The sequence below is a fragment of the Polyodon spathula genome, chromosome 12 (genome assembly GCF_017654505.1).
Source record: "Polyodon spathula isolate WHYD16114869_AA chromosome 12, ASM1765450v1, whole genome shotgun sequence".
Classification (NCBI taxonomy): Eukaryota; Metazoa; Chordata; class Actinopteri; order Acipenseriformes; family Polyodontidae; genus Polyodon; species Polyodon spathula.
In genome coordinates this window covers 12,340,880-12,367,375 of record NC_054545.1, presented here as the reverse complement: position 1 = coordinate 12,367,375, position 26,496 = coordinate 12,340,880, and the positions used below count along the sequence as shown (strand labels likewise).

Here is a 26,496-nt window from a genome sequence, read left to right as displayed (position 1 = left end):
CATTCTTGCTTTAGATTACTGTTGAATACACTGCATTTTTTTTAGTAAAAAATAGTTTAGGTTTTGAGCAACACAATTATAAAAAAAAAACACCAATTTGGGTTTAAAATGTGCTGCATAAGACGGAGGTTCACGTCTCAAACAATTGGTTTTACAGTTTGGATCTCATATCACTTTTTCAAAACCAGGAAATCCAGTCTTAAACCATGCTGGGCCACACCATGTCCCGTTTGTAGCAAGAAGCAAATTATTTTCATTTATTTCAGCAACCCACAGTTGAACAAGTGAAATCCTATTGGAGAACAAAGGCAGGGTGTGGGGAGGAGGCTAGAGTTGTTGTTGTCAGGCAGGAATGCATGAAGATCATTTGTTGTCTTTGTCAAATTGTCAGATCTTTTCTCTTTGCCATTGCAGGATCACTGGGGGGGGCGACTGGACTGGCATCATATCTGTACTAGGAAAACATTTAAATTGAACATGTCTATTCTTATAGCTTTATTTAAAAAGTACCAAATAACAAAAATACTGTGATAAAAGACAGCTTTTTGCAGTGGTAGCCTAGAGTTACCACTCAGTAGTGTTTGGTAAAACAAACAAACAAAAAAGCATTTTAAACTCTTGATGCAGAAATACAATAACAAGGCTATGCTGTGGTTTTGGGAGCAATGGCTTACTTTAGAACTTTGTTGTTTTTATTTTAATATTTGAATATTTTTTGGGGTGTGTTTGTTAAATGTGCACAGGAAATTCTAATGAGAGGACAGGGAGGAGCAGGTTTTGTGCCGATACCAGCATGCACAAAACACACAATGCAGAGAAGTGCTTAATATGCTGAACTCTAGTACTTATGTCCACAGAACTGTGTTCTGAGAAAATATATCATAAAATGTACTTTATTTATCCATTGGGGCATTCCGTTTCCAATAGTATATATTGAAACACGTGAGCTATGGATGTTCATGCTTCGTCTGGTGGGTGACAGACAAAAAAAAAAACTGGAACAAAAACTGAAACGGACCGAATTTAGCAAGACAATCTATTTGCCAACAGGGCCTGTAAATCTGCATCAATGCATTATGTTACTTAACTGCTTAGATTTAATCTCTTCTATTATATTAACAAAGGTGTCAATTTGTAACACGTGCCTTCTACCACTGACAACATCAGTGTGTCACTGTTTTTAAATGATTGAGCATGCTTAAAATAGATTCCGTCCAAAGAGAATAAAAGCAGATTTTTTTTTTTTGTTATGTATTTTATTGCGACATGTGCTCTCCAGCCCAATGAAAAAAAATAAAAAAATAAATAAAATACTGGAAAACCTATTAAATACTGACATGCCATTATGACACCTGCAAGCTGAATGAAAACAGTTAAATCTCTCTTGTGCTACAGTGCTTAGCAGTGGGGTCTCTCGTATGAGTTTCTAAAGGAGGGGGAAGTTGAATTAAAGCCCCCACAGCCCCAAGAAGACAAATGCATATTCAACAGTTGCTCAGACACAGCACCTCGGTAAGCACTTCGTACTGCACAGTCAACCTCACAACACCACTAAATTAAAAAAAAAGCAGATAGAAGACAGCAGAATCATAATGAAAAACGTTTCTTTCTTCTTTCAACCTACACGCGTAAGAACACCAATTTATTAATTCAAGAAGACAATGTCCTGAATGAAAACCAAGCAGGTATTCCACATTGTGAAATATATAAAAAAAAAAAAACCTACTACCTACTTCAGTTAAGATGCAAATAAATTTAACTTTTTAATTATTGAATTAAAAACACCAGGGCTACGACTGGAGCGGAAAGATGATTTGAGAACAAGGCAGTTATAACAATGGTTATAAAAAGCGACACCTCATGCTGGATTTCGTTTTATTATGTCTTGTGTAACCTACTGCCACCTGCCCCAGGACTTTACTGGAACTGAGAGTTTATTGGTCTCGGTGAGTAGTGCCAATTTCAACTTGAAAAACAAACAACAGCAGTTATATTGCAGGTATGCTATTTGATGGTGATGGGGGAGGGGCTCACTAAGAGTCTGTTTTCAGAGTAGTGATGAGGAGAATAATAGAAAGAGGTGCCTCTCAAACATAAAACACGCTCAGATTTCAAAAAGAAACCTAAGCAGCTGTCAACCAGTATAAAATCACCATCATACCAGTGGTCATCCTCCAGTGCCAACACTGCAATCACTGCAGAGTTTTTAATCAAGGCACATTGCAAAAGCCCAAATCAGTGTTCCGCTGCTTGATACATTCATTTCAGTTCATCAAGATCCAAACAGAGACATCTTTTCATCCAGCAGTGGTCTGAAATGCACTGAGAAACACCAGAAATCACATTACTGCCTTTAGTCAAACACCTGCAATGACTGCAGCAAGCAGAGACACCAGAGATCCTTGAGAAGTTTTAAACCGCTTCAAGGTAACTTGCGGGGCTGTGGAATTTAAAAATAGCCCACTACCAAAGTGAAAGACGCAAAAAAAGAGAAAGTTCCTGGGTAGTAAGTGTTATTTCCTAATTGCTTACAAAATGGCTATTATTCCCCACAAACTTTGCTTTTGTGACCAGGACAGGTAAATTTCAAAATATCACTATTTCCAATGGGAAAACGGGCAAATGTGTGTCTTTTCATTCACATAAAGTCAGAAAAAAACAACATATGAATTCAAATTAACATGTATTTATACTAAAGTAATACAAACATGACTACAAACGATTTAGAAGCGAGTAGTTTTTCGAGATTTACGATTATAAAAAAATCTTCAAGTGAAGAAAAGGGTCCCTAGTGATAATATTTTATATTGATAATAAGAGGTATGAACATTGATTTTGGTTAGGATAGGGTTAGAACTTAAGCAAAACAAATTATTTATTTCTAAATTTGTGCTTTTGCCTTGCCAGTTGCAATCTTTGCATAACAGACATAAGAAAATGAGCTTGCAAATGAAAGGCAGTACATGACAGTAGCTTATGCTTCAGTCACAAATAGATACGATCCGGGATTATCTTTTGCATTGACTAGCCTTGCCTTTATGATACTAGAGGATGTAAAGGGTTACATGTTTAGATGGCAGACAAGAACACAATTCCTAAATGGAATAATAATATACTAAACATTTAACTAAAAATGGACTAATGTGTGTGGATCTTGCTCTTTGTTTTACTTAAACCACCGTTAAAGCTGATTGTTAAAAATCAATATAACATTTTAAATAAAACATAAAAGGGGACTACAGATACTAAAATCAGGCATAGGTGTACGCTAGTTAAAACAGTAAACAACCATTTACACAAAAGGTTTAAACATTTCATCTATTAAAAAGGTGGATTTACAGTCTCATTAGAAGCCTTGCAGGACTTTCTCTTCATTTACTGAAAACAACCGTGTGACACTTAGCTTTTAAATCTCCACTTGAAACTAGTACTACAGTACTTTACATTTTCACATAATTCCCCAAAACATACAACACAATTAGAACGAAGGCTGACTTGTGTTTGCTTTGTAATTTGGAAGTGTATGTGTTTTTTTTTTTTTTTTTTTTAATGGAAGGCTTAGGAAAGAGATGGAACAAATGTATTAAAATAAAATGACTACACAAAATAAAAATAAAAACAAATAAGCTTTAGTTGCTGCTCAAACTGTTTTGAAATGAAGCTGTCCCTTATGTTTCAGCAACTAATTAAATATTTTATCAATGACCCTCAGATCAATCTTTTATTAGCTTACAAGTGCAGTAAACACAGAAATCTGGAGAAGGCTTTGGACACAAGGCCCTACCCAAGGGTGCAAGGCAGTTGCACTGGTTAGTTGATTTATTAATGCAGCCCTATTTACCTGAACGCCAAGTAAAAGTCTGGGAATAGCAGGAGATGTTAAACTCCAAGGATTGCATTGCCTGCCTGTCTTCGGGTAATCAATGAAACACATTTTGTTTGTTTATATATTTATATATTTTTTTAAGTTGAGCTTGTGCAAATGTGTGCCGTGAGCTAAAGCACTGTGGTGCGTCAGTGTCCCTTTTAATCTCCAATCTGTCTGGTAATGAAACACAAAGAGGCACATTTACTAACCCTGAGCAAACAAAAGTGGCTGCTGGGAAACCAGTCAAACAGCCTGCTGGTTAATAATTTATATTTAATTAAAACTGTAGTGATTGATGGGTATCATTAAATGGTACATACTAGAAAACACACCTTACGAATAAGGTGCATTATGCCAGTGTCTGAAGTTGGCATGCCTATAGGGCAAAGAAGAAAAAAAATGGGCATGGGAAGCATTAAATATCTGCATCAGAGACTGAGAATGCTAATGATCTGATCCCAAAAGAACCCAGATATTATTCATACAAATCGATAATGTGTGTTAATCTAGGATGTTATCTTGCTTTAGTCCCAGTACAAAGGAGAAGCCCAAATAAAAGCTTAACAAAATTGGCCCATCATATTAACACATGGAAAAATAAGAAATAATTAGGGCTGTGACAAGTGTTTACTGTTCACAAAGCCTTTGAAAGCAGGCAGTGAAAACTCTTACATCCCGGCTGAGTAGGCCAACATTTACTTTGAAGTTGAACCCAACCAGAGAAAGGACTTGAGCAGCAGTGAAGTGTTAGATTTCTAAGAGACCACTCAGAGAACATGTTAAATGCAGTTTAGAATACAAATATTTAACTTATTTCACAGACTGAGTTTAAAGGGAACTTCAGCACAAACATTTTCCTAGAATGGATTCCCATCTATTCCCATTCACACAAATGACTTGCAAACAAGCACCATTCGTATCCTAAAGTGACATCTGCACATATAATTTGTGTACAAACAGCCGTTTAAGTCCCCTGTGAGGACTGAAGCCCACCACCAAAGAAATAGACGCTAGGATTCCCACAGGGCCTGATCTAATGGCATCAGATTAGAAATGCGTTTAACAAAACCATTCCTTTTCCATCACTTGAAGTGTCACTCCATCCCCCTTACTCGGACAGCTCCCAATGTTCCAGAGATCCACCGATCCCTCTGTCACTATGGAGAGAAGGAGCCAAGTGAATCCGCTCACTTCCAGCTGTTCTCTTATTAAACAGGCAAGCGATGACTGGTGATGGAGCTCTAATTAATATTGCTCCATGGTGTCAGCCACACACAGCAGGAAATAGAGAATATATTATATAAAGTGTATAATATATAAAGTGGCTTCATAATTAAATAGTCCTCCCATTCCTTGAACAGCAGCAGTTTGGCCAAGAGTACAATTGGTTGTAACCATAGCAGTGGCAGAAATATCACAGAAATGTTGAACCTTCCCATTGCACTGAAGTCTCCCATTGCATAACTCTGTTCAATGCAAAGTTAAAGTAAAGCTTAAAATGACTGGAACTGCTTTGCTTATCATTTTACCGTGTCAAATTACGGTGTTCAAGAAAAGCAAGGCAGGTATTATTAAATTGTAAGGGAACAGATGGACTGGTGCCATGTGGTCTGATCCTTAGAGTTCTGAAGGGATACGCTGCTGGATCGCTCTTCAGGGATACAAAAAAGAAATAAAGTCAGGACCCAAGGGAACAGATCTCAAACAGAGGCCAAATCAAAAAGGGGAGATTAATACCTGCCAATTGCCACCCATCAATAAAATATTCATGGAGACTGGAGAGAGGACCTATGGGAAGTGGCTTGTCAATACAATGGCCATGTCATGCACAAGGGTAAAACTTAATATTGTCTTCATAAAATTAAACTACCCTCTAGTCAAAAAAGCCCTGCTCCAAGTCATTAGTATAGTAGCCATTGGTATAACACCTAAACTGTGTGCTGATCCACTAGCTCATTTGGTTGCAAGATGAACAGACAGAACACATGCAGAGATACCCTTGTGCAATTGCTGCAATATTTAGGGTGTAGTGCTGCTCCATAAACTGGGACAGATGGCAGGAAGAAAGGAATTCCTGTGATGCAGCTGTTCTCAAAAACAAGGGCAGTCGCTCCACAGGGCACTTTTATTGCCTGGATTTGGCAGCAGGATCCAAGGGCTTGAACTTTGTGTACATGTTTACATCACTGCCACACTCCTATAAAATCAGCAGTAAGGAGTCAGAACACAAATCACAATAAACCTCAACATGACAGCAATTTCAAAGGACATCCAACAAGGTTGCTACTTTCTCCCAAACTGAAAGTCCAGGATTAAAATTAATGCTCTAGTCATGGACACTTAAGTGTTTAGACTCTCTTGACAGCCCGATGCATAAAAGAAATGACTATGCGTAAAAGAACAGATGTGCTTGAAACTTACTGCAATGACCACAGCACTAACACCACTTGCAGGCTAACACTTCAATGTTAGGCTATCCTGTAGTTATGTTACTGTACATGCAACTGAGGCCATTTGCATAATGAGAACAGCCTTTTAATGAAATGTTCTGGTTATTACTCTCAGTTGTACATCCACACACTCCACGTGCAATATGCTACTGTGCTCAAACTATGTACAGCATATGGTAATACAGACAGAATGGAAGACCTATCTAGAACAGAATCATATTAAGATCACCAATGGGACCGAGTAAAATGCTGGGAAGCAAGCAAAGACAGAACATCTATCTATTTGCCACAAACCAGAGCAGTAGGCACTTCAAGTTACAACATACTTTATGTAAGTATTTCACCTGTGAGAGGACTGAAGTCCCTACTCGGAGGACGAAACTATAAAAATCCCATCCCATCCTGTTTCAGCAATATGGGACTTGTAGTACAGTATAAAACATTCACTGCTGGCTTCAATTGCAGACGCCGCACATCAGTCTGATCTGCCCTGGTGCACCTCTGAAGGTTGCAAGAGAGCCATGCAATTCTGAAAGAATGCAAGGTGAATAGCTATTCAGAAACCCAACACCTATGGGAAATGAAGCTTGGTATTAAAAGAAATCATAATACATAAAACCCACACATAGGAATCCAGTAAACTGTGCACAATCCTTTTAATACCGTAGAAAATGGTTCTGTTTTTGATGGCTCAAGAAATTCTGGCAGGATTTCTCTCTTGCTTATTCATTTATAAACAATAAGTCCCTTAAAGTGATGCCCAACACCCTTTTTACAACTATCTCAACACCTTGGCGGACTACTGTGGAATGTAAACAGCAGTCACCTAGATATTATCAAAACCAAATAAGGAATCACCCACCAGCTTGGGGATAGTTAGCAAAGTAATTTTACCGAGAATCCCTCCATTGAGTTGCAGCATGTGTCTTTATAAATTAAAATCCCTCTCAGTCATGTTGCAGTTTCAACAATAGCTAAGGAGATTAATGGGAGTGGACTTTTTTATGCAAAAGAAAGCTGTAATACGACACAGACAGAAAACAGGTCAGTTATGTATATAAAAATGTCAAAACAAAATCGCCCTAGGTAGAGTTTAAATAGAGGTAATTTAGAAGCACTGAGGATGTTTTAATTAGCCATTATCATGGGTGTACAAAGTCCTTGAATTCCCTTTCAAATAGATGGTTTACCTGCTCTGGGAGAGGCCTGCATCCAGTCTATTTTCTACCCCCTGGAGTCCGACCTGTTGACCTGGCCTCATCAGGTCAGATCTTCAGTCAAGGATGATGACCTGCATTCCCTCCATGTGTTACAATGCTTAAATGCGTCTACCATGCCAATCTCTACCTTGGATACAACGTGTACACAAACCCCACTCTGAACCAGTGTACATTATAGATGTGTATATTTAGGGGGTTGAACCTGACAGATCTACTCATTAAAAAATCAAAGTTATTTTCTTAACCAATGATCAGGTTCTGCATTCTTTCTGTATACGCTGGGAATTAAAGCCAGATTAAAATGCAATACAGTAACCCGACAAATGTAAAATAAAACCTGAAAATCCATACTGTATATATTACAGTATTGAAAAACTTCAAACTGCATGTTAGGTTTGACAAAGTTTTTTGTTAAATGCCACAATCGTTTATAGATGCAAAACTTCAGGGAAATAAAAGGATGCAAGTCTGTTTTTTGGGAAGCTACTCTTACAATTTAACAAACAAGCTAAACAAAGAAAAGTCTCTTGTGCACCTGGTGTTCAAACTGCGATGTACACAACACAAGAAAGACTGCATTCTTCAAAACATGTAAACATCACACGCCAGTAATTTAACCAACACTACCCCACCGGGTGGGGGAGTGGGAGGGGGAGGGGGGGCTTGAACCTTGTAATTACATTAATGCATTTTAAATTATTGCTGGTTGATTGAAATAAATAAATAAATAAATAAATAAATGGAGGAGGATCATGTTTCATGGGCAATGGAGGTATCAAAGAAGTTCAAATATCTCACTAATAAGCATCGGGTCGGTTTACAGCAGCTCGGCTGTCTTGATCTTCCTAAAACGATTGAACAAAGCATTACGCCACTCTCAGCCATTGCTAACTGAATGGGAGGTTCAGTGCCCAGAGGCTGCTTTATGAAGCACTGTCCACTCTAAGTACAGTACACACTGTACTGCTTGGAATGTCTATACTTCTCTTGCATGCTTCTGAAGCTCATTAACAATTGGATTTCATTTTCAAAAAAAAAGGGGCACGCAACAAACCAAGGACAAAAGTTCAGCTTTCTAAATGAGCGGCACTTAAAACATAAAAAAAATAATAATTGGGGCTTGACTACAAAGAAGGTTTTTATTTATTTAATCTCATGCCAATTTCTTACCAAAAGAGGGTGGTTGGTTTGCTTGTTCAGCAAGGCAATTGTGTTTGTGATGTGAACGGAGTGGTTTGGGCTCAAAACTCACCCGAACGTAACAAATCCTGACCAATAACAAAATGTTTATCATTCTGAAAACCAGACATAAATCCATCAACTTTAGCAGATCCAGCACTTGACACTGAATTTTTAAAACATGATTTACTTAAAAGTAAAGGCTGTCGTACCAAATGAATTATTATTGTTACGGTGACACAAGTCAAACAGAAACCTGATAATGTTTCAAGAACAGTGTGAACCCAATATTCCAGATTAGCCCCTTGTACTCTACATAAACAATAATGGACTACATTACATGTTCTGTTCTAATAAACCTGTAAGACCTCAATACAAATGCTACCTGGTACCAGGCATTAGGTTAAGAAATGTGATTCTGTGACAATTGTCAGTTTACCCAAGCACAAGCACTACTGCAGTAAAAGTTTAACACAAGTTAAAAGCTGAGAGAATGTAACACACTGTAGCACAGTTACACAACACAAACTATATTAAGTGCTTCTGTTCCAAATCTGTCTCTGTTTGTCCAAACTCTAAACCACAAAATTCTTATTTCCTGAAATAAGAAGCAAGCAACATCTAATGTAGCACCTCCGCCTGTACCTAGCGTGTGTCAAAAGACAAAAACTGAAACTGCAGGTTGCTACAACCACAAAGTCATTCCCCAAGTACAGTGAAACATGCTCTTGCTAACCACTATGCATTAAAACAGACTCCTCAACGCCCCCACCTTCACTGAATACAATTTTAATTGCAGAGCAACTTATATTGAGTCATAAATTCTTTGTTTCCAAGGGTGATGGGGAAATGCTTTTATAAGTGGCACCTTCAGAGGGCTGGAGGCCTACAGCATTATGTAGTCAGTTTCACCTCAGAAAGGGAGTCTTTGAAGAAGTGGTAGGAATGCAGGGAGAGTGAGGAAGGATGTTTTATTGAGGACTCCTCTGAGAGCTGAAAATGGAGAGAAGTCACTCCCTTTTGGGGAATAAAGCCCCATCCCCCCTCCCTTAACGGTTAGTCAGGCACACAGGGTTAGAGCACAAACTGACTGGCTGGGAGTGGAAAGCAGCAGCTGTTCTCTAGATGGCTTTCACCACAGGGCAGTAGATCAGTAGATTTAGGGAGAAGGGAAGTGGGAGCGGGGGAGAGGCAACCACATTTCATGAAGTACTATTAATAAAAGACAGGTAAGTCGGAGTTGAGGAAGCAATTAAATTGTTGATAGCACTTTCCTCCTTTTTAGTACTTATTCTCAATGACAGCAAGTTTAACCTTTATGTATAAAACACATTTTAGAAGTCATCCTTCTTGCAGTGTAATTTCTTATACAGTATATGCATTTGGAACCATTTGGGATTTGACAACACCATTTCTGAAACTGAAAAGTGCAGTCAGGTTTCTGGTGACCCATTTCAAATCTACGCACTGCGCCAAGAGTTCTATTAGATTATATCAATCATTTCATAGTATGTGGTTGCAAAATGTTAAAATCTTTTAAAAGAACAGTGTAAGTTGTATTATTGCTTAGGTTCAAGATAACTGTTTGGTTAACCACACCTTATTTTAACCACCTGCAGTATTTAACGTCTCTGTGGGAGGCCTGCTCTTGTTGCTGTGATACAAGAAATGAGTCTGCGTTCTCAGAGAGCACTTCTTTTTTGTTATTTGTTCAGGGTAGATGGCTATACTTTAGATATATAGTATCAGCGCGTCCAAAGAATTACGACCACACCCTTTGCAAAAAAATAAGTGGTTTCTGTTTAATCTAATCTCAGATAAACCATAAAATATTAGACATAGCCTGAAGGAGTCTTTAAGAGTTGAGGGACCGTTGGAGATTAGATTATTAAATTGTGTTCTCTTGTAATTTACTCTTCACCAGATATAATCAACCTCTCAGGTGCCAATTGGCCAAGTCTTTGATGTACAAAGTGCTGTGGTTACGCTAATGTGCCTCAAAACACTGAACCAGTTCGGCAAATCTGTTCAAAGTGCTTTCTTTATTACAGCAATTTGTTTGGACATATCAAAAACCTTTTAGTACATACAGCAGTTCGTATTAGTGATGAAATGAGTTCAAGGCATTGCCGAAATACTAATTCCAGGACCGATTAATTACAGATTTCAAAAACAATCCTGATTTAGAAAATTGACTATACTGCTTTAACTAACTTTCAATTTTCAGTCCTACAAAAAAAAAAAAAAAAAAAAAAGTTAAAAAATAAATCTCAATTGTAATTGTAATTTTTTCTACATCCGAACAAAAGTGCCAGATTGACGATTATTACCACGGAGCTAATATAACACTGCAGTGTTTGCAAATTTACTTATCAGTCTCTGCCTTCTGTACAGGAACAAGTGTTAACGTCCTTCCAGATAATGCCTCATCACAAATCACAACCGAGAGGACCATGCAAGCAATTCACTGTCATCGCAGCTATTGGTCCAGAAGCCATGAATATAGATCGCATCGAGAGCTAATGCATATTCACTTTCATGAAAGACACAGGGTGCAACAGGAATTCATAATTTAGATAGTACTCTCTCTAACAGACAGACAGAATTTGCGATTCGTAGTGTGCATAAATAAAAGCATGTCTCACACAGAAACAAGATTAAAGGCGTTCGTGATCAAAACAGCAGCAGATCTAAAGAGTCTTACACTAAACTTGCACTAAAAGCATTAATATCCCTTTGTCAACAACTATTGTCTTTGCCCATTTCAAGGATATCCTTCGTACACAGACCGTCAACACATTTGGTGCAAGGTCATTTATCAGATTAAAGCTTCCTGTTTAGCCAACTTGCCATGCTGGGAGCCTCTGGGGAAAACTACAATTAGGCATGCAACCACAGCACAGCCTAATAGTCATTCAGCACCTGAGGGGCGGGGCACTGACGTCAGAGCTACGGAGGCCTAAGCAGCTTTTATATAAGCTCAGCATAATCCTGTCACCTGACGGAGATACCCATTAGTTGATGGCTATTTTCAAACTGAAATGGAACTACAATTAGGCATGCAACCATAGCACAGCCATTTGTAAGAAGCCAAGCATTCGCCGAAAGAGACCTCCACATGCGGGACGTCTCAGGTGTCACCACCAGGAAGAAAAACTGTAATGTTAGCTTCCCTTAATGTGGAGTCTGGGTCATCTTACTAAAGACCTATTAAAGGTTGAAAGAGAACGACCAAAACTGGGGCCAACAGTTGTAAATCCACCGTGCAGAATTCTGCTTGGATATCTACAAGGAGCTGCAGTCATGTGGATGTGCAGTTACTAAACCAGAAGAGTTACAAGCCATTACTGTACCTTTCCTTCCACTGATCAGTCCATCTAAAGTCAGATCTTGAAGTATTTGTGAGAATTTGTGTCACGAAGACCAGGAGATCACACTGTCACTACATGAAATATTCCGTATTCGTAAAGGATAAAATAATATATATTTATTATTATTATCATCATCATCATCATCATCATTATTATTATTATTATTATTAGTGGGGTGGGTCGCTATATATCCATTTACTGTGGTTTCCATTATAAATACAGTTTTTTAGTTGAATTGTAAAATGAATTAGGTAAAAGATAAAAAATAAAAAAAAACTATGTTGTAGAAATAATTTAAAAACAGGATTTTCTGGTGATGTTAACCCAGCATTTGTAATATTTTACAGCATTCTGGACCCCAGTACTCTGTAGCATATGCAAAATACTCTGATTCTATAATTTCTCAATCACGCAAATACAGTATCTATATTGCAGAATAGTACCAGGCACATAACACGGCACATAGATCATTCATTTACAGTCATGCCCTAACTCAAGAGGAATTTGAATAGGATGGCTTTCACGTAAATGTGGAACTGAATGTGGAACATATATTTTGATTAGCTGTATGCCACCTCCTCCAGTATCCTGGCATGTAAACACAGTGGGAGAGTCTTACCCTTCTCCACTGACAAATCAGACCCGTGAGGGCTCGCTATGGTACGGGTACAGGTGGGTCTCCACTGGCTATTTGTAGAGCCGAGCGAGAACCAAACTGTGAAACTCCAGAATCACAATACATCTGAATCCGGCTACAAGCAGAGCCAGGGACGGGGTTAAGGATTTGTAATTACGTTGCTTTAGCAAGTCGATACAAATCAGTAAAATTTGTGGATTACAAAAGACATTCCTAAATATATTTACAAAATATAGCGATACAAGATGCAGCTGTAACATTGGTCTATTCATTTTTGAACACCATTTGCTCACCTTCTGGCAAACTGAGTTAATTAATAACAACTGTCTTTCGTTGCGTGTGACGCCAGTAGCACGGCTCACTCTGCAGTGGAAAAATTTGCAAGACCAAGTCAGTATCGGTTTGAATCCCAGTCAGCTCTGTGATGAACTTGGGTGGCCATCACCTTGCACGCAGCTTTTTGCCCCTTAAATATGGGAGAGCTTTTATCACACTGGCAAACTTCGCTGCTAAATCTTTCAGGTTTTGAACAAAGTAACAAACGCAAAATAATATCTTCAAGAATTGGTTCATAACTGCAAATTAATCCAGTACTACAATCCTTGTATACGGCACCAACACCTACGGAGACAAAAAGCCACTCCACAGACAAATACATATAGAATAATGTGAAAGACTGCCTCTATAATGCAGAAAAGAAAAAAAAACCTCATTACGCAGGAACTGGATCTTTTTGCAGAGCTGTTAATGCTTGGGAATAACCTCTGTCTGTCAGGTACTTGCATACAGTCCTCCCTCAATATTTTATGATTCGATAACTGACAGTTTGCCCATGTTGACAGTACATTTCATAAGCACTACACTTTACATTCTGTGTACAAGGACCCTTCACCAATTCAGTTATCAATATTTCATGCTTTTAAAACATTGTAAAAGACATGTAAACTTTAAAGTCTGTTATAACAGTCTTTCACTTTGTCCTCAAAAAGGATAATTGTTGGTTACTGCCTGACCTGGTTTCCCAGGTCAAAATCAATCAAGAGAAAAGCTTATTCTTTTAAAACTACTGCTGTAACCTGGAAGTATTCACTAAGAAATCACATTGTTTACCTTCCATGACATCTCTTAGTTAAGGAATTACTAAGCAACCAGTAGTGTCAAAGAAAAAATGTGTTTGATGGAGCTCAGCCAACAGCTAAACAGATTCTTGCTACCACTCTGCACTGTCTGACCTTTTCTCTGCCGATTTAGAAAGACTGGCCTTTTCTTTTTTGTAAGTTCATGTGAAGTCTGACAAACAAAGACTGAGGAATGACCTGCAGCAAAGGGACTGGTTCAGAACCACAACAGATATATTAGATGATCTGTTGCCGTGTTTTTTCAGTTAGCACTGTAAAACTACAAAAACACAAGGTTGACTTAAAACAATTTAGGGAGACATCTTAAACCAAGAATTAATCCTTAAAAGAGTGCCGTCTAAGGATTGTAACATTTTTTTTCTTTGATCTCTTATTAGTTCCCCTTCACTTCTGGTCCATTCTTTGCTTGTGTTTTACCAGTATATTAAAATTTGGAATATTCAGATGCATCAAAGACAACACAATATGAAACGTTGCTGCTGCTGCTTTAGTTGTAGTTATAATAAAACCTGTCCTTTACATTTGCAATGTACATTAAAAACAAAGCAATGCAATTTTGACACAAATGAAACTCAAAATGAAAGCGTCTACTCTTAAACGACGGTTAAGACAGGTTGTGGCTACAAACAGAAATGACTCGCAAATAAGCTCCCAAAGCCCTGTGATGCAAGAGTGCAACAAAGTCAGTTTAAAAATACCAGCAACATTTGGTACCTCCATCAAATCTACCTTTAGAACACAGTAACCAGACACCTGGGTGTATTTTGAAAGTCAAACATGGGTTTAATTGGGGGGGGGGTTTAAGGACAACAACCTGAAGATATTTACAATTATGATTACAAATACAAGAGCTTAGAGGACAAATATAATAATTTCATAGACAAATATAACAATTTCAGTTCACAGATCGAACAAACTCAGGCATTGCTGATGAACACGTGGACTAAGTTAATTACGGTCAAAGCGATTACAGTGCAGGATAAGCCTTCCATGAAAAAGCAGCCCAACAGATCAAGGCCAAGTCAATAATCAACTGATAACGCCAAAATGTAGTGTGGGTGTCACTAAGCAAGTCTGCTTTAATATGTCATCTGGCAGTCTAGAAGTTCTGAGATTTAAATATATATGTGTATACAGACACACACACACAATACACCCTTGCTATAACGCCTTCAAGGAATCTGGCCCCTGGACCCTAAATAATAATAAAAAAGCTCATATAAAACACACTCTGTCAACATCCCGGTAAGTACGCATGGGATGTCGCCTCCACAGTGAAGTCAACTCTTTGGTCTTAATAAAAACGTACGGTGTGTAACTATGCCTCCGAAATGAAAATCAACCATGCAGCAAAGCAAAATTGATTAAAGGAAAAAAAAAAAACTTGAGGATCTGATAATTGTATATCGGGTTGATTTAAAAACTCGATTCGTGTCAGATTTATTTTGAATAAATGTTCAGCTTCAATTAGGGATTTGTGCTTTCTGTACTGCATTTTAATTCTTTAACAAATAGGATAAAACAAAGGCAGAATACTGCATACATAAGATGAACAGGTACATGTAATTCTACTTGTATTCACAATCTCATCAACTTACTCCAACAGTGCATCATTCATTTTGATTGTCCTTTCGCTATAACTAACCCCTTGATATAACGAACAAAAGGCTTGGACCCCAACAGGTTTGTTATAGCGAGGGTGTACTAATATATATTATATATATATATATATATATATATATATATATATATATATATATATACACACACACACACACACACACACACACAAACACACACAATTTTTTTTTTCTATCTGTAATTGTGTTAGAAAATATTGTCAGCAAAGAGAAGCAGAAACTTTGGTAAAGTAAGACTTGAAATCAGGCTGCACCAGAGGCCTACAGTACATGCAAGGTTTCACTTTAAACAACTGCTAGTTATCAGCATGAAATGATTTCCTCTTCATTTCCTGTCACAGAAAAAAAAAAAAAAAACTGAACTGCCACTCAGAAGATGACAAAGTTTTTCAGACAACAGGAAACTACAGTGAGAGTTAGAAACGATGTGCCCACCTGATAGTAGTTCTTGATGTGCCGGACGAGAATAGCAAGGTTCTGTATCCGAAGGTTGACATCACTGTTAACGTTTTTGTTAACTCGTTGGTTCGTAGGACTGGGGTCTCTGGAGGAGCAAGATAAGAAAGACTTAGATTATAAGCATTGAATGATAGACAATTGAGCTCCAATAGATTATACATACAGCTTAGGCACCTACCACCACCACCACTTGAGCACCCAGAAATAAGAGATTTAATCACTACTTGACATACTTACTAACAACCAAAGCATATCAATATTGCACAGGCTTCAGCGCATAATGCTTATGACTTTATGAACACTCATGAGCGTCTGTTCACAGCGCCATGTAATATGCTTTCCCACCTCAACTGCTGCTTCAAGCCATTTGGAAGATAAAAAGAGCAATGTATAAAATGTACTGTACAGAATCCTACACAGAGAATGCAGTGTCATTGACACTGATATACAGTAGACGCAAGATCTCAAGGTTCACTGTTAGCAGTTGACTTTAAAAACATGCTCAGGCTAAAGCAAAGACACGTTAGCACATGCTCAGCTTACACTTGGTACAAGCATTTATCAAGAAGACACTTTGTACAGTGTTCTATTAGGTAATCCCACAGGTATGGCAATAGAACAGTTTATTGGATAGAGTTACATTACTAATCGCCAGTGTGCAAACAAAGCAATGCATCATCAGTAACACCTGTGTAAGGCTTGTTATACAGGTGTGAGTTTTAGAGGCAATGAAACCAGGACAAACATTACCAAGTAATGCTGGACACCTCGCACGTACTATTATCTGAATACTGACAAAAGCACATTGCTGGATTAGTGTTGTATTTCCTTCAGTTATATTAGACATAGCTCAGGGAGCAATACACTATACAAACTACAAAGTAACCCCTGAACTACTCTTGTGTGATGATTACCTGCCCAGGTCCATTAAATACCAATAATAATGTAGAGACATTCCCTAGATTCATTTGAATTAAATGCCACTGTCATTGTTTTGCAATGATATTTAAAAGGTCCAGGTTGTTTTCCCACTTAAACATATCATACAAAAATATAAAAAATGTATTTAAATGCAATATTTCTGTTACGTAACATGTTCTTCAGATTACTAACAGTTAAAAGAAACACCAGAGCACCCTACAGGATAAAGGTCTGGTGAATGTTTAATGTGTGTGAGCAAAAATTAATATGGTGGTTGTACCATAACTAATCTGCAGTTTTAAATTTCAATTGTTTGACTCAAACAATAAAATACATCAAAAGTCCAGCGTTCCCCCACCTCCCAACACACCACCATGATGTATTATTTTACAGTCCTTGTCAGACACACTATAATAAAACAAGCTCGCACAGTGCACAATTATTTCTCTCAACAGAAACTCATACCACCTCATAAAAACGCTTTGGGAAAGAAACTCCCAGTCAAAGTTTACAATATATTGCATAGCCTACTATTGGTGCATTAACCCAACGATATAATAAATCACCTGCCCACAGTGTTATATCTACCACTCAAACCTGTTTATACCAACTACTCGTGGCACCTTCTGAAAGTTATTAGCCAGTTGGCCATTAGAACACATACACTGTTCAGATGTTGCCTCTTAAAACACTAGTGGTTTATCACTATAGATGCCGCTGATACATATTTGACTTGCTACTCCACAGATTTATTTGGGTTAAATCCTCAAATTTACAGTTATTTCAGTCTTGGTAGCCAACAAACCTATGATTAATTTTGCATCTTGTACAATCTGGCCTTACTTCTTATACAGATACAGCTTTATTTGTATGAAATCCATCTTCCTAAATTCTATAATAAAACTCAATGCCAGCTTCTGTAGCAGAACATTGGGACAGCACAGGCAATGAAATGCTGCAGTACTTCAGACATGAACCCTGACAAAATCAGCTTCCCGTATGAACCCCTTCAAACAAACAGTAGGAATTGTGCAACTACTGCATTCGTGTCCGTTGTTTCCTTTCTAAAGCCCCCTTGGTAACTAATTATCATGCGCTTTAGTCAGTGTTCAGCCTTTCAACCCCAGTCTATGCAATCACTACATCCCATCGTCACATGAAAGACAGGCCTCTGACAGCCCTGGTCTCATTTCCATTAAAAAGCTCAGTCATCCTACACAAATATGGGTATGGTTAATCCTTATTGAACCAACCAGATGCTGCAACTAACCTAGAAGTCCAAATCAAAGTTCTTTGAGAGCAGCAACATCTTCATAATATATATTTGACCATATCTCTTCTCAGGTAAAGACTTAAATTATTTGCCATTACTGGTAAACGGATGCAAGTATTTCAATGGGAACACAAGGAGGGTATTCAAACCCTGGCATCCAGCAACCAGAAGCTGGCTAGAAGGTTAAATTGGTAGCAATCCAAACTCACTTGCCATGTTTCCTGCATGGATACTTGCTTTAGACTTTGCACTAAGGCTACTGAGGTACATTATATATCATCAATTAAGGTTAATTACTATAGTTGCATTCCTCAATATGGAAAAGGAGAAATAGCACAGAATAGCTCCTTATGGTATGCTACAGTACAATCAGCCTGTGACACAGTTTGTTAAATTCCCAGACACGTTCCCATTTTATATAACTATTAAAACAATACTTAAAATAAGCACACAAAAAAAAATTCATCTTATGACCAAGACATGTTTTGCATGGTTGACAGATATTTATCATCATCCTGTATTCAGTTTCTGACAGCCAACAAGACAACTGGAACTCGTTCACCTAATTTACATTTGTTTTGTAGCAACTGCAAGCAAATTCTCAACATTTGGCTACAGAGCCCCACCGATACTGAAAGGACCCTATTTTAAAAAAATATCTGAAGAAAATGACTTTTCTTGCCAAGTTTGCCGTCTCGTTTTTCAACAGTCTACTCTTTTGAGAATTATGCATTGCTCAGACCAGCTCTCAATACCTTACAGCACGAAATGTCACTGGAGATAAAACACTGGATGGGGGGGGGGGGGGGGGGGCATATGTGCAGAGTGGATGCACACAGGGCTGGGGTTTATAAAACTGGAATTGTGGCAAAAAATGAAGCATTTTTCTATGTAAGTTGTTTTATCATTAATGGAACTACCATGGGCTATATTTGCAGAAATTAACTTGTCTATTGCCACGTTCTTATTTTTGTATGAAATGAATCCTATGTAGGCCCACTTGTGCAATTTTGCTCATTTAAGGCTTGCTAAAGACTCAGCTGAGGTGAGATTACATCAGAGAAATACAGCTTCCAGAATATGCATCTCATACAGGCAGCCCAGTCTTAAGTCAGCCTTAAAATGAAATAATACTGTCTGCTTACAAGTCTTAATAAGCCTGCTTACAAAAATCTTTGAAGAAAAAAAAAAACTGGATCCTATCATATTTCTTACGTACAGAAAACAGTGTTCAATTTCACCTGCTCTTCATCTGTAATTGTAAATGACAATGGCAGCCATAAACATGCAGGATCTTATTGAAATATAACAAATTCATGTTTCAAAGTATATCATAATCAGTATGCTGACATGCATGTAAAAACTGATTTAAAAAGCAGATCTCTGATCTCGAGTGTATAGGAGTGCCTTTAGAATGGCTTCATTCACAATAGATATAGACTGAAGGGTCAGGGTAACTTAACAATGGTGGGACAAACACGTAACTGAATGTACGTTTTTTGCGAAGATTAAATTATTTGTGAAAATGAGACCAGCATCTGAATATGCTTCTCTTCCACAATAATAAAAGCAGAGAAGTGTTCTTTATCCTTGATTAAAGAAGCACTGCGTTTTATATATGTCAACTTACAGGGTATTGAAGGCTGCTTCTGCTGGACAGGTTCATGGCAATTTAATTATTTTCCACACAATCTTAATAGTGCCTACTTCTAGGCTAAGTGTTTTAGTGTGAGTCACCCCAACCAATCCAGAAAGTGATGTGGTGTCAAGACTAAAAACATCCCACGCACTGAAAAGCCAGCAGCATCGCTAGGGAGTTAAGAGGATTACTAAAAAAAGTTATTTTTAAATTTGACATAAGCTAGATAAATTCAGGAAACGTGAAGAGAGCCGTGCAATGGACTCATTTTCCTCAAGTCTGCAGAGAGTTTAACTCCATTTAACTCGCTGTTTCATTTGGGGTCATTTGTTTTCACTCATGTGACATATTTAAAATCGGCACATTTGAACATGGATTAAAAATGGTGTGTTTTGAGATTGAGAAATTTAAGCATATAATTTCTTAAACATTTTAACTTTTTATACGATATTTTTTTGTATACTGTATGAATACCTTTGAAAAATAATTCACCTGAGGTATATCCACACAAGATGTAGTCTATATAGCTGATGACAGGGTAGTGAGGGGGAATATCATTTTTTGTTTTTTGGGGGGTTTTTTTACAATATATTTGGAATCAGCATAGCCTGGACCTGAACCGGCGCTCTCCAAGATACAGGGCGCATCCTGCACTCCACGCGGCCTTTTCCGGATGCGCCACTCGGGAGGGAAAGTTACCCTAACTGTACTCATTTTTCTGCAACACCTGCTATTTTTTAAACTGAACTTGCCCAACCTTGGCTAGCTTTCTAAATCTAACAAGATGGCATGAGAGTGGTAGAAGTGTATTCTCTTCATAGGATCGTATTGGTATTGAAAACAAATGACCACTTCTCCCAACATTCCAATCACACTAGAAGAATTCTGGGCACAGCTCAAAGAATGAACTCAAAGTAAAACATACAGGACACGTAGTTTGTTTAGAATATAGCTGAAAGTTATATCAACAAATATTATTTATAGGTGTTTACATAGCATACACTTGGGAATGCATGCCTGTCTCAAATGGGGCCCAGTTAGCTTGGGAATGGGAATAATGTTGAATTTACAAGTCCACTGACATGCACCTTTCCACAGTGGCTCAATGCTGGGGGTAGGTAAAAGGTTGAGCATGTGAAAGAGCATGGATGTTCTGGGGGTGGGTTGTGCCAGGCAATATCTTAATGACAGCACCCAGAGTTTGTACAGGTAACCCTCGCATAGCCTATCACATCCTTATATACATAGATACACATACATACATTTTTCACACACAGAGCCACATGTAGCAGTGTTTGTAAAAAAGTAAATAACACCCGAAATATGTGAAACACACTTGGGCAAATGACTGTCGCGCAGACGAGAACGACCATATTTTGAATATATAAAAGCTTTACCTCCTTGTTGTAAGTCTGTTTCAATCACATCACAGTAATGGTGGAATGCCCTGGAGAAAAGAATGTGAAGCAGATTTCTACTTCCAGCTTCTACAAAGGAGTTTGACATGCTTATCATTAAGGAATGGAAAAAATATCCCTCAAAATCAAATCGGTATAGTCCTGTCTGACACAACATCTCAGCATTACGGCAAGTTTTTATTTATTTATTTATTTATTTGTCCAAACCCTGTGCTTAATAGACCAAGGAAGGTAAAGTTAATACCTAGGCATATAGAAAAAAAACAGGGTGTGGGTTACACAGTGGAAGATATTTTCCATTGAAAAAGAAAAACAGGGAAATGTGAAAATAAAACTTCAGTACTACAATGCTATTAAAAGCTCACTTGTGGTTTCCATATTAACACAAAAAAAAAAAAAACAAGGGAGGATCGAAGCGAACACCTGCATCACAGAATTAGTCATAGCTCTAGGGAACTAGAAATTGTTCTGAGAACCAATAGTATCAGACATAGACTTCCTCTCCCTTTATCGACAGTCGTACCCTTTAATGCACAGATTACTGGTTTTAATTACAGCAGCAGTAAACCTAGTGAACAAGGTACACTGCCTGTTAACCCTATAGTATATGATCTATTTTAACTCCTCTGGGAAGCTGCTGGACCCCAGTACAAGGACTAGTTTCTTGCTTGACATCTTTTGAAGCTGTTTGGGCATGCATGCTGATTTCTAAAGAAGACATTCCAAAAAATATCCTGTTCAATTGTGGGTGACAAAAAATGCATAACATTTCCAAAGGCTTTTATCAAAACAATTTTGAATTGACTTCTTGTCACACAATAACAAACACCCACCATGAGGAAGCCTGAACTGCTTCATAATAGAAAGGTTTTTGTACGAAACATTTAGGAGCAAAAAGGTTAAAAAAAAAAAAAAAAAAAAAAAAAAAAAAAAGCCTTCCACTCCTTTACAGTACGTCTGTTGAGAATTTTACATAAGACTGGCATAGTCCGCTTCTCTGAAAAGTTTGTGGGGTGCTGAAAGTACAGACAAAAAGTTATTTTTCAGACGCAAAGCATTTTAAATAATTACAAGAACTGTATTTTGTCAGTGGTCACAGAAAATATTGAATGTTGCATGAAACACACCAAGGTATTTGCTAAACTCAATTTTACAGCACATAATAGTTGACGACTACCTTTGTGTCGATATTAGTCAAAAGGCACTGGCTACAAGTCTGGTCTAGCCCTCTTGTACAATACAGATTATACAACTGGGTTTGTATTTATTTAAAATGTTCAACACTTCGCAAGACTGTTAACACAGTACACAATACAAAGTAGTAGTGTGGGGGGGGGGGGGGGGGGGGGGACTTAGATCCATTTTCTGGAAAGACAAACTTGAGGGATTTGGCAAACATGAAGTGGTTTGATTTGTCAGAAGAACAATATGGTCCACACTGACAACAGGGGTGGAAGGGCAGCGAAACCGCCCTCCCCTCCAAGCATGGCACAAGGGGGATTTTTTTGTTTTGTTTTTTTGAAGGTCAGACAGTCAAGCATCTTAGATTTCGGCTAGCGCAGTGAACAAAAAGTCAAGAGTGACAGTAGTATTCATCCACACCAATATCTTATATGTAATTCATATAGATATTAGCAAACCTCTGCAAATTTGGCAGACATCACATTTCCTCATGTAGGCGGCCCCAAAAGAAAGGATCATTAAACATAAAAGGCAAGCTACAACTCTTACCACGTGCCAAACACGCACATCATGCTGGGATGCTAGTAGAGAGTGTATGTCTTGGTTAATAAACCCTGTCAAATTGGACTAGTATAGACTGCAGAAGATATTTAAGCAATGCCAATTTTGCCAGCTGTATGCAACGACACATCTTAAATAAACGTACTGTACCATGTCTCATTATCAATATAAAATTAGTGACATCACAATCAGCCATACAACTCAGCCACTTAACAGAACACAAATAACACAACACAGTGGTCAAATAAAGGCTTGTTATTATCACAAACACTTCAAGATGGATTTTGTGACTTGCATTATTAAAAGTAAAGCCATACATAATACAGTTATATTATAACGGGCATCGCTGTATGGGTTATATGGACACTCGTATCCAGCCTCAGTCAAGTCTCGAATACTCCATCTCTCTCCTGCTAACCCATAGTAAATCTATTGAGTTAACTGCATCCATGGTCCTCTAGAGCTAAAGACGTCTCAAAACCAAATACACATCCAAGGGCGTAGCGAATTGCAAGACTAGTGTGTTTTTTACTTCATGATCCTTAATGTCATACAAAGACAGCAGGTCTCAGTGTGGTTCAACCACCCAAGTGGAAGGAAATTCATAATCGTTTCAGAGCATTAAAAGATACCATTAGGGCAAACACATAATCACTTTATTTTCAGTAAATAGTCTGGTGTATCTATGAAAAGGGTCTTGCATTTAAATAAAGTTTTGATAACATGGTAATCTCAGGAAGCGAAGATGTGATTGTATGAAAGTGTTACCTTACTAATACTGCATACATTTCCTCATTAGGGGTGACTTACTTTGGTACCAGAATCTTTTTTTTTCTTCTTTGCGAGACGGCTTTAAGTTGAAAACAGATTTAAGTGCATTTAACATAACCAAATGATGTCATACAATAGTACAATAGTAAACTGATGAATACTTGCTGTCCTCAAGCTCATTTATTTTATTACTCCTGATGCAATGAACGCTAGTGTAGCACACATCTATAACTTGTTTATAAGAGTATCCTATGTAATTACATTAATGGGTACTGGTAGAAATATGGGCATTTACTGTTTAGACATGTCTATGGAAACACATTCAGCATATACACCTCAATTTAACCATGCCTATCTGTACTTACATTTTCAGCATTATTTTGTTTAAGTAGACTCCATCCACCAGCTCCAGGTACATGGATAGCTTGTCCTCATCCCCTGTTCCTAGTGGTCCAAATGTTTTGACCTGTAATGGAAAGAAATACAGAAACAAGATTGGTATCTTTCTCAGTGAAGATCTCACAGACCAAAGACAAAATCTCAAGAACACCACTGAAAGGATATCGACCACAATGACGAATTTCTTCATTTGAACCCAGCGGTAACAAACAAAATATTGCAAGGTCGGTCACTATTTAAAAAGTGCGAGTTTGTTAAACTATAGTGTTTACACATTGCTTGCCCATTCCTCAACACAACCAACTTGCTGGTATGAAGTGGTTTTATGTTTTTTTTTTTTTGTTGTAATAAAAACATGACAAGAAAAAATATAAAAATAAAAGGAGTACTTTCACAGAGTGCTTTAAAATCCCAGGCTGGGACTGTTAAAACATGCACACTAATCAGTTGTTTATATTAAATTATTTATTTTTAATAAAACTACCACAACAAGCATTTGCCAGTTCTAACATCGATTCACATTTGAACTGGACACATGCAAGTGAGCCTCTGGTCTCGAGAGATTTTCCTGGGGAAACCGGTTTTAAATATGAAATCAGATTAAGTGACACATGGTCAATGGTTCACTGAAACACATTATACGTTCTACTCGTTGATGCTTGTGCAAAGGCAGATTTCATTTTTCAGAGGAATAAAAATAAATACTCCATAAGCCTCCATCTCCCATTTTTTTTTCTTCCTTGTCCTGCCTCTTCAAACAGGCCAGCTTTATTATTCACGTGATCATCTGATTGCGATTGTCTACTAGTGCAATCCCCAACAGCTGCAAAAGCAGAGAGAGGTCGCATTACTTGCCCCAAGGTCACCAGACAGTCTGTGGATGAAACAGGACTCAAACACAGCCTCTGTCTTGGTCACAATCGTTTTTAGTTACAACTTGTCGTAGCTGTACTGAGATGGAGCTTGCTTAGTCAGTAGAGTTCATAAAAAGTGTGGGTCAGAAGATTATGGATCATGTATGTATTCTTTATCACGGTGTACAACATTAGGGAACAACTACACTGATGTCAAACAAACTTGCTCCACTACTATACACATTTAGTCTTTCACCCTCATTTATAGGATGTCTTAACAAGAGATTATGGAGGCATCATACTCCTATTTTCATATTTCATAGAAAACCATTTTATTGTTATTTCCAGAGCATCCCTTGTGTGCATTTCCTTTTCTGTGTAGAAATGTTGTCCCTGTTGACATTGGTATTTCAGACAGACTATTGCAGATTTAGTATCTCACAAATCTAGGTTGTCTTTTTAGCCACTGCAAATTCAGCAACAACCTTGCTACTAAAATAAAACGATTCTTCTCATTCTTTTAATAGCAAATCCTGCAAAACAGTGATATGAACATCTAGATTTGTATTAGCCTGGTACATTTTAAACCTTTTTTATGGATCCAACTGCAGCAGTATCTTGTGTTATCTGAGATACGACTGCTTGTAGTTCTGACATCATGTTTTGTTGATGCTCTTCGTTAATTCCACTTGACCAGAACAGGAGGCTGTTGTTTAGGATACAACAATTTACCATTAAATATAATGGTCGATACATCCATACGGGTATCCAGGATTGCTATAAAGAATCACTTTTCAGTCATTTCTTATTGGCATTGCGACATTCAAAAATCCTTTATTAATCCAAATGCAAATACTTTTGGATTATTCAAAATGGCTTAGATAACAAAAAAGTTTTTTTTTTTTTTTACATTATTACCTTTCTAAATGTAAAACTAACAAACTCAACAAGCATTCGGTTTGCTTTTTTACATTCGCTACCAGTAAGTAGATATAATGTATGACAAGAACTGCTTGTCGGATAAAACGTACCAAGGACTTTCTTTAAAATACAAGTCAATAGTGAGTCATGATCTGGCAGGTTGTATACATGACATTTGCATGAATCTTGATTTTACCAGTCATATACTGGAATGCCCCTACTCAATACTCATCTATTTGCATGCAGGGAACAGCAGGTAGGCATAACAGGTTTTTTTTTTTTTGTAAAAGTAAAGTTGTTCTTGAGACAGCTTCTTTCGTTGTTCAAACCGTGGTGAGGGACTTTTACTAGGATTATGTACATTAAGCGAAAGCCAGGTATTAACTATTTTTTGACTGTAGCAATGACTATACATTGTTTCTTTAGCAAGCTTCTTTAGTGTGTCTCATTGTTAAGGGTAATGTGAGACTGATTCATTTCTAGGGCTTAAAGTCAGAACAAAAGCTCATATTTCATACAAGTAAATGTATATTTTAATTTTCAGAGGCTTTTCATGACAGTAACCCCTAAACCTAAACCCTCACATACAGTTAC

At 37.6% G+C, this 26,496-nt stretch overlaps 1 protein-coding gene across 4 annotated transcripts in view; it reads right to left on the bottom strand.

Annotated features, from left to right (window-relative positions):
* LOC121324040 (protein Daple-like) overlaps positions 1–26,496 on the bottom strand; it is a 58,873-nt gene that overhangs the window by 29,171 nt on the left and 3,206 nt on the right. For all 4 annotated transcript variants that reach the window (XM_041265433.1, XM_041265434.1, XM_041265436.1 and 1 more), the window contains exons 3-4: positions 24,094–24,194; positions 15,940–16,048 (exon numbers count right to left, since the gene is read on the bottom strand). In XM_041265433.1, coding sequence (XP_041121367.1) covers positions 15,940–16,048; positions 24,094–24,194 — 210 coding nt within the window. The remainder of the gene's footprint in view (positions 1–15,939; positions 16,049–24,093; positions 24,195–26,496) is intronic.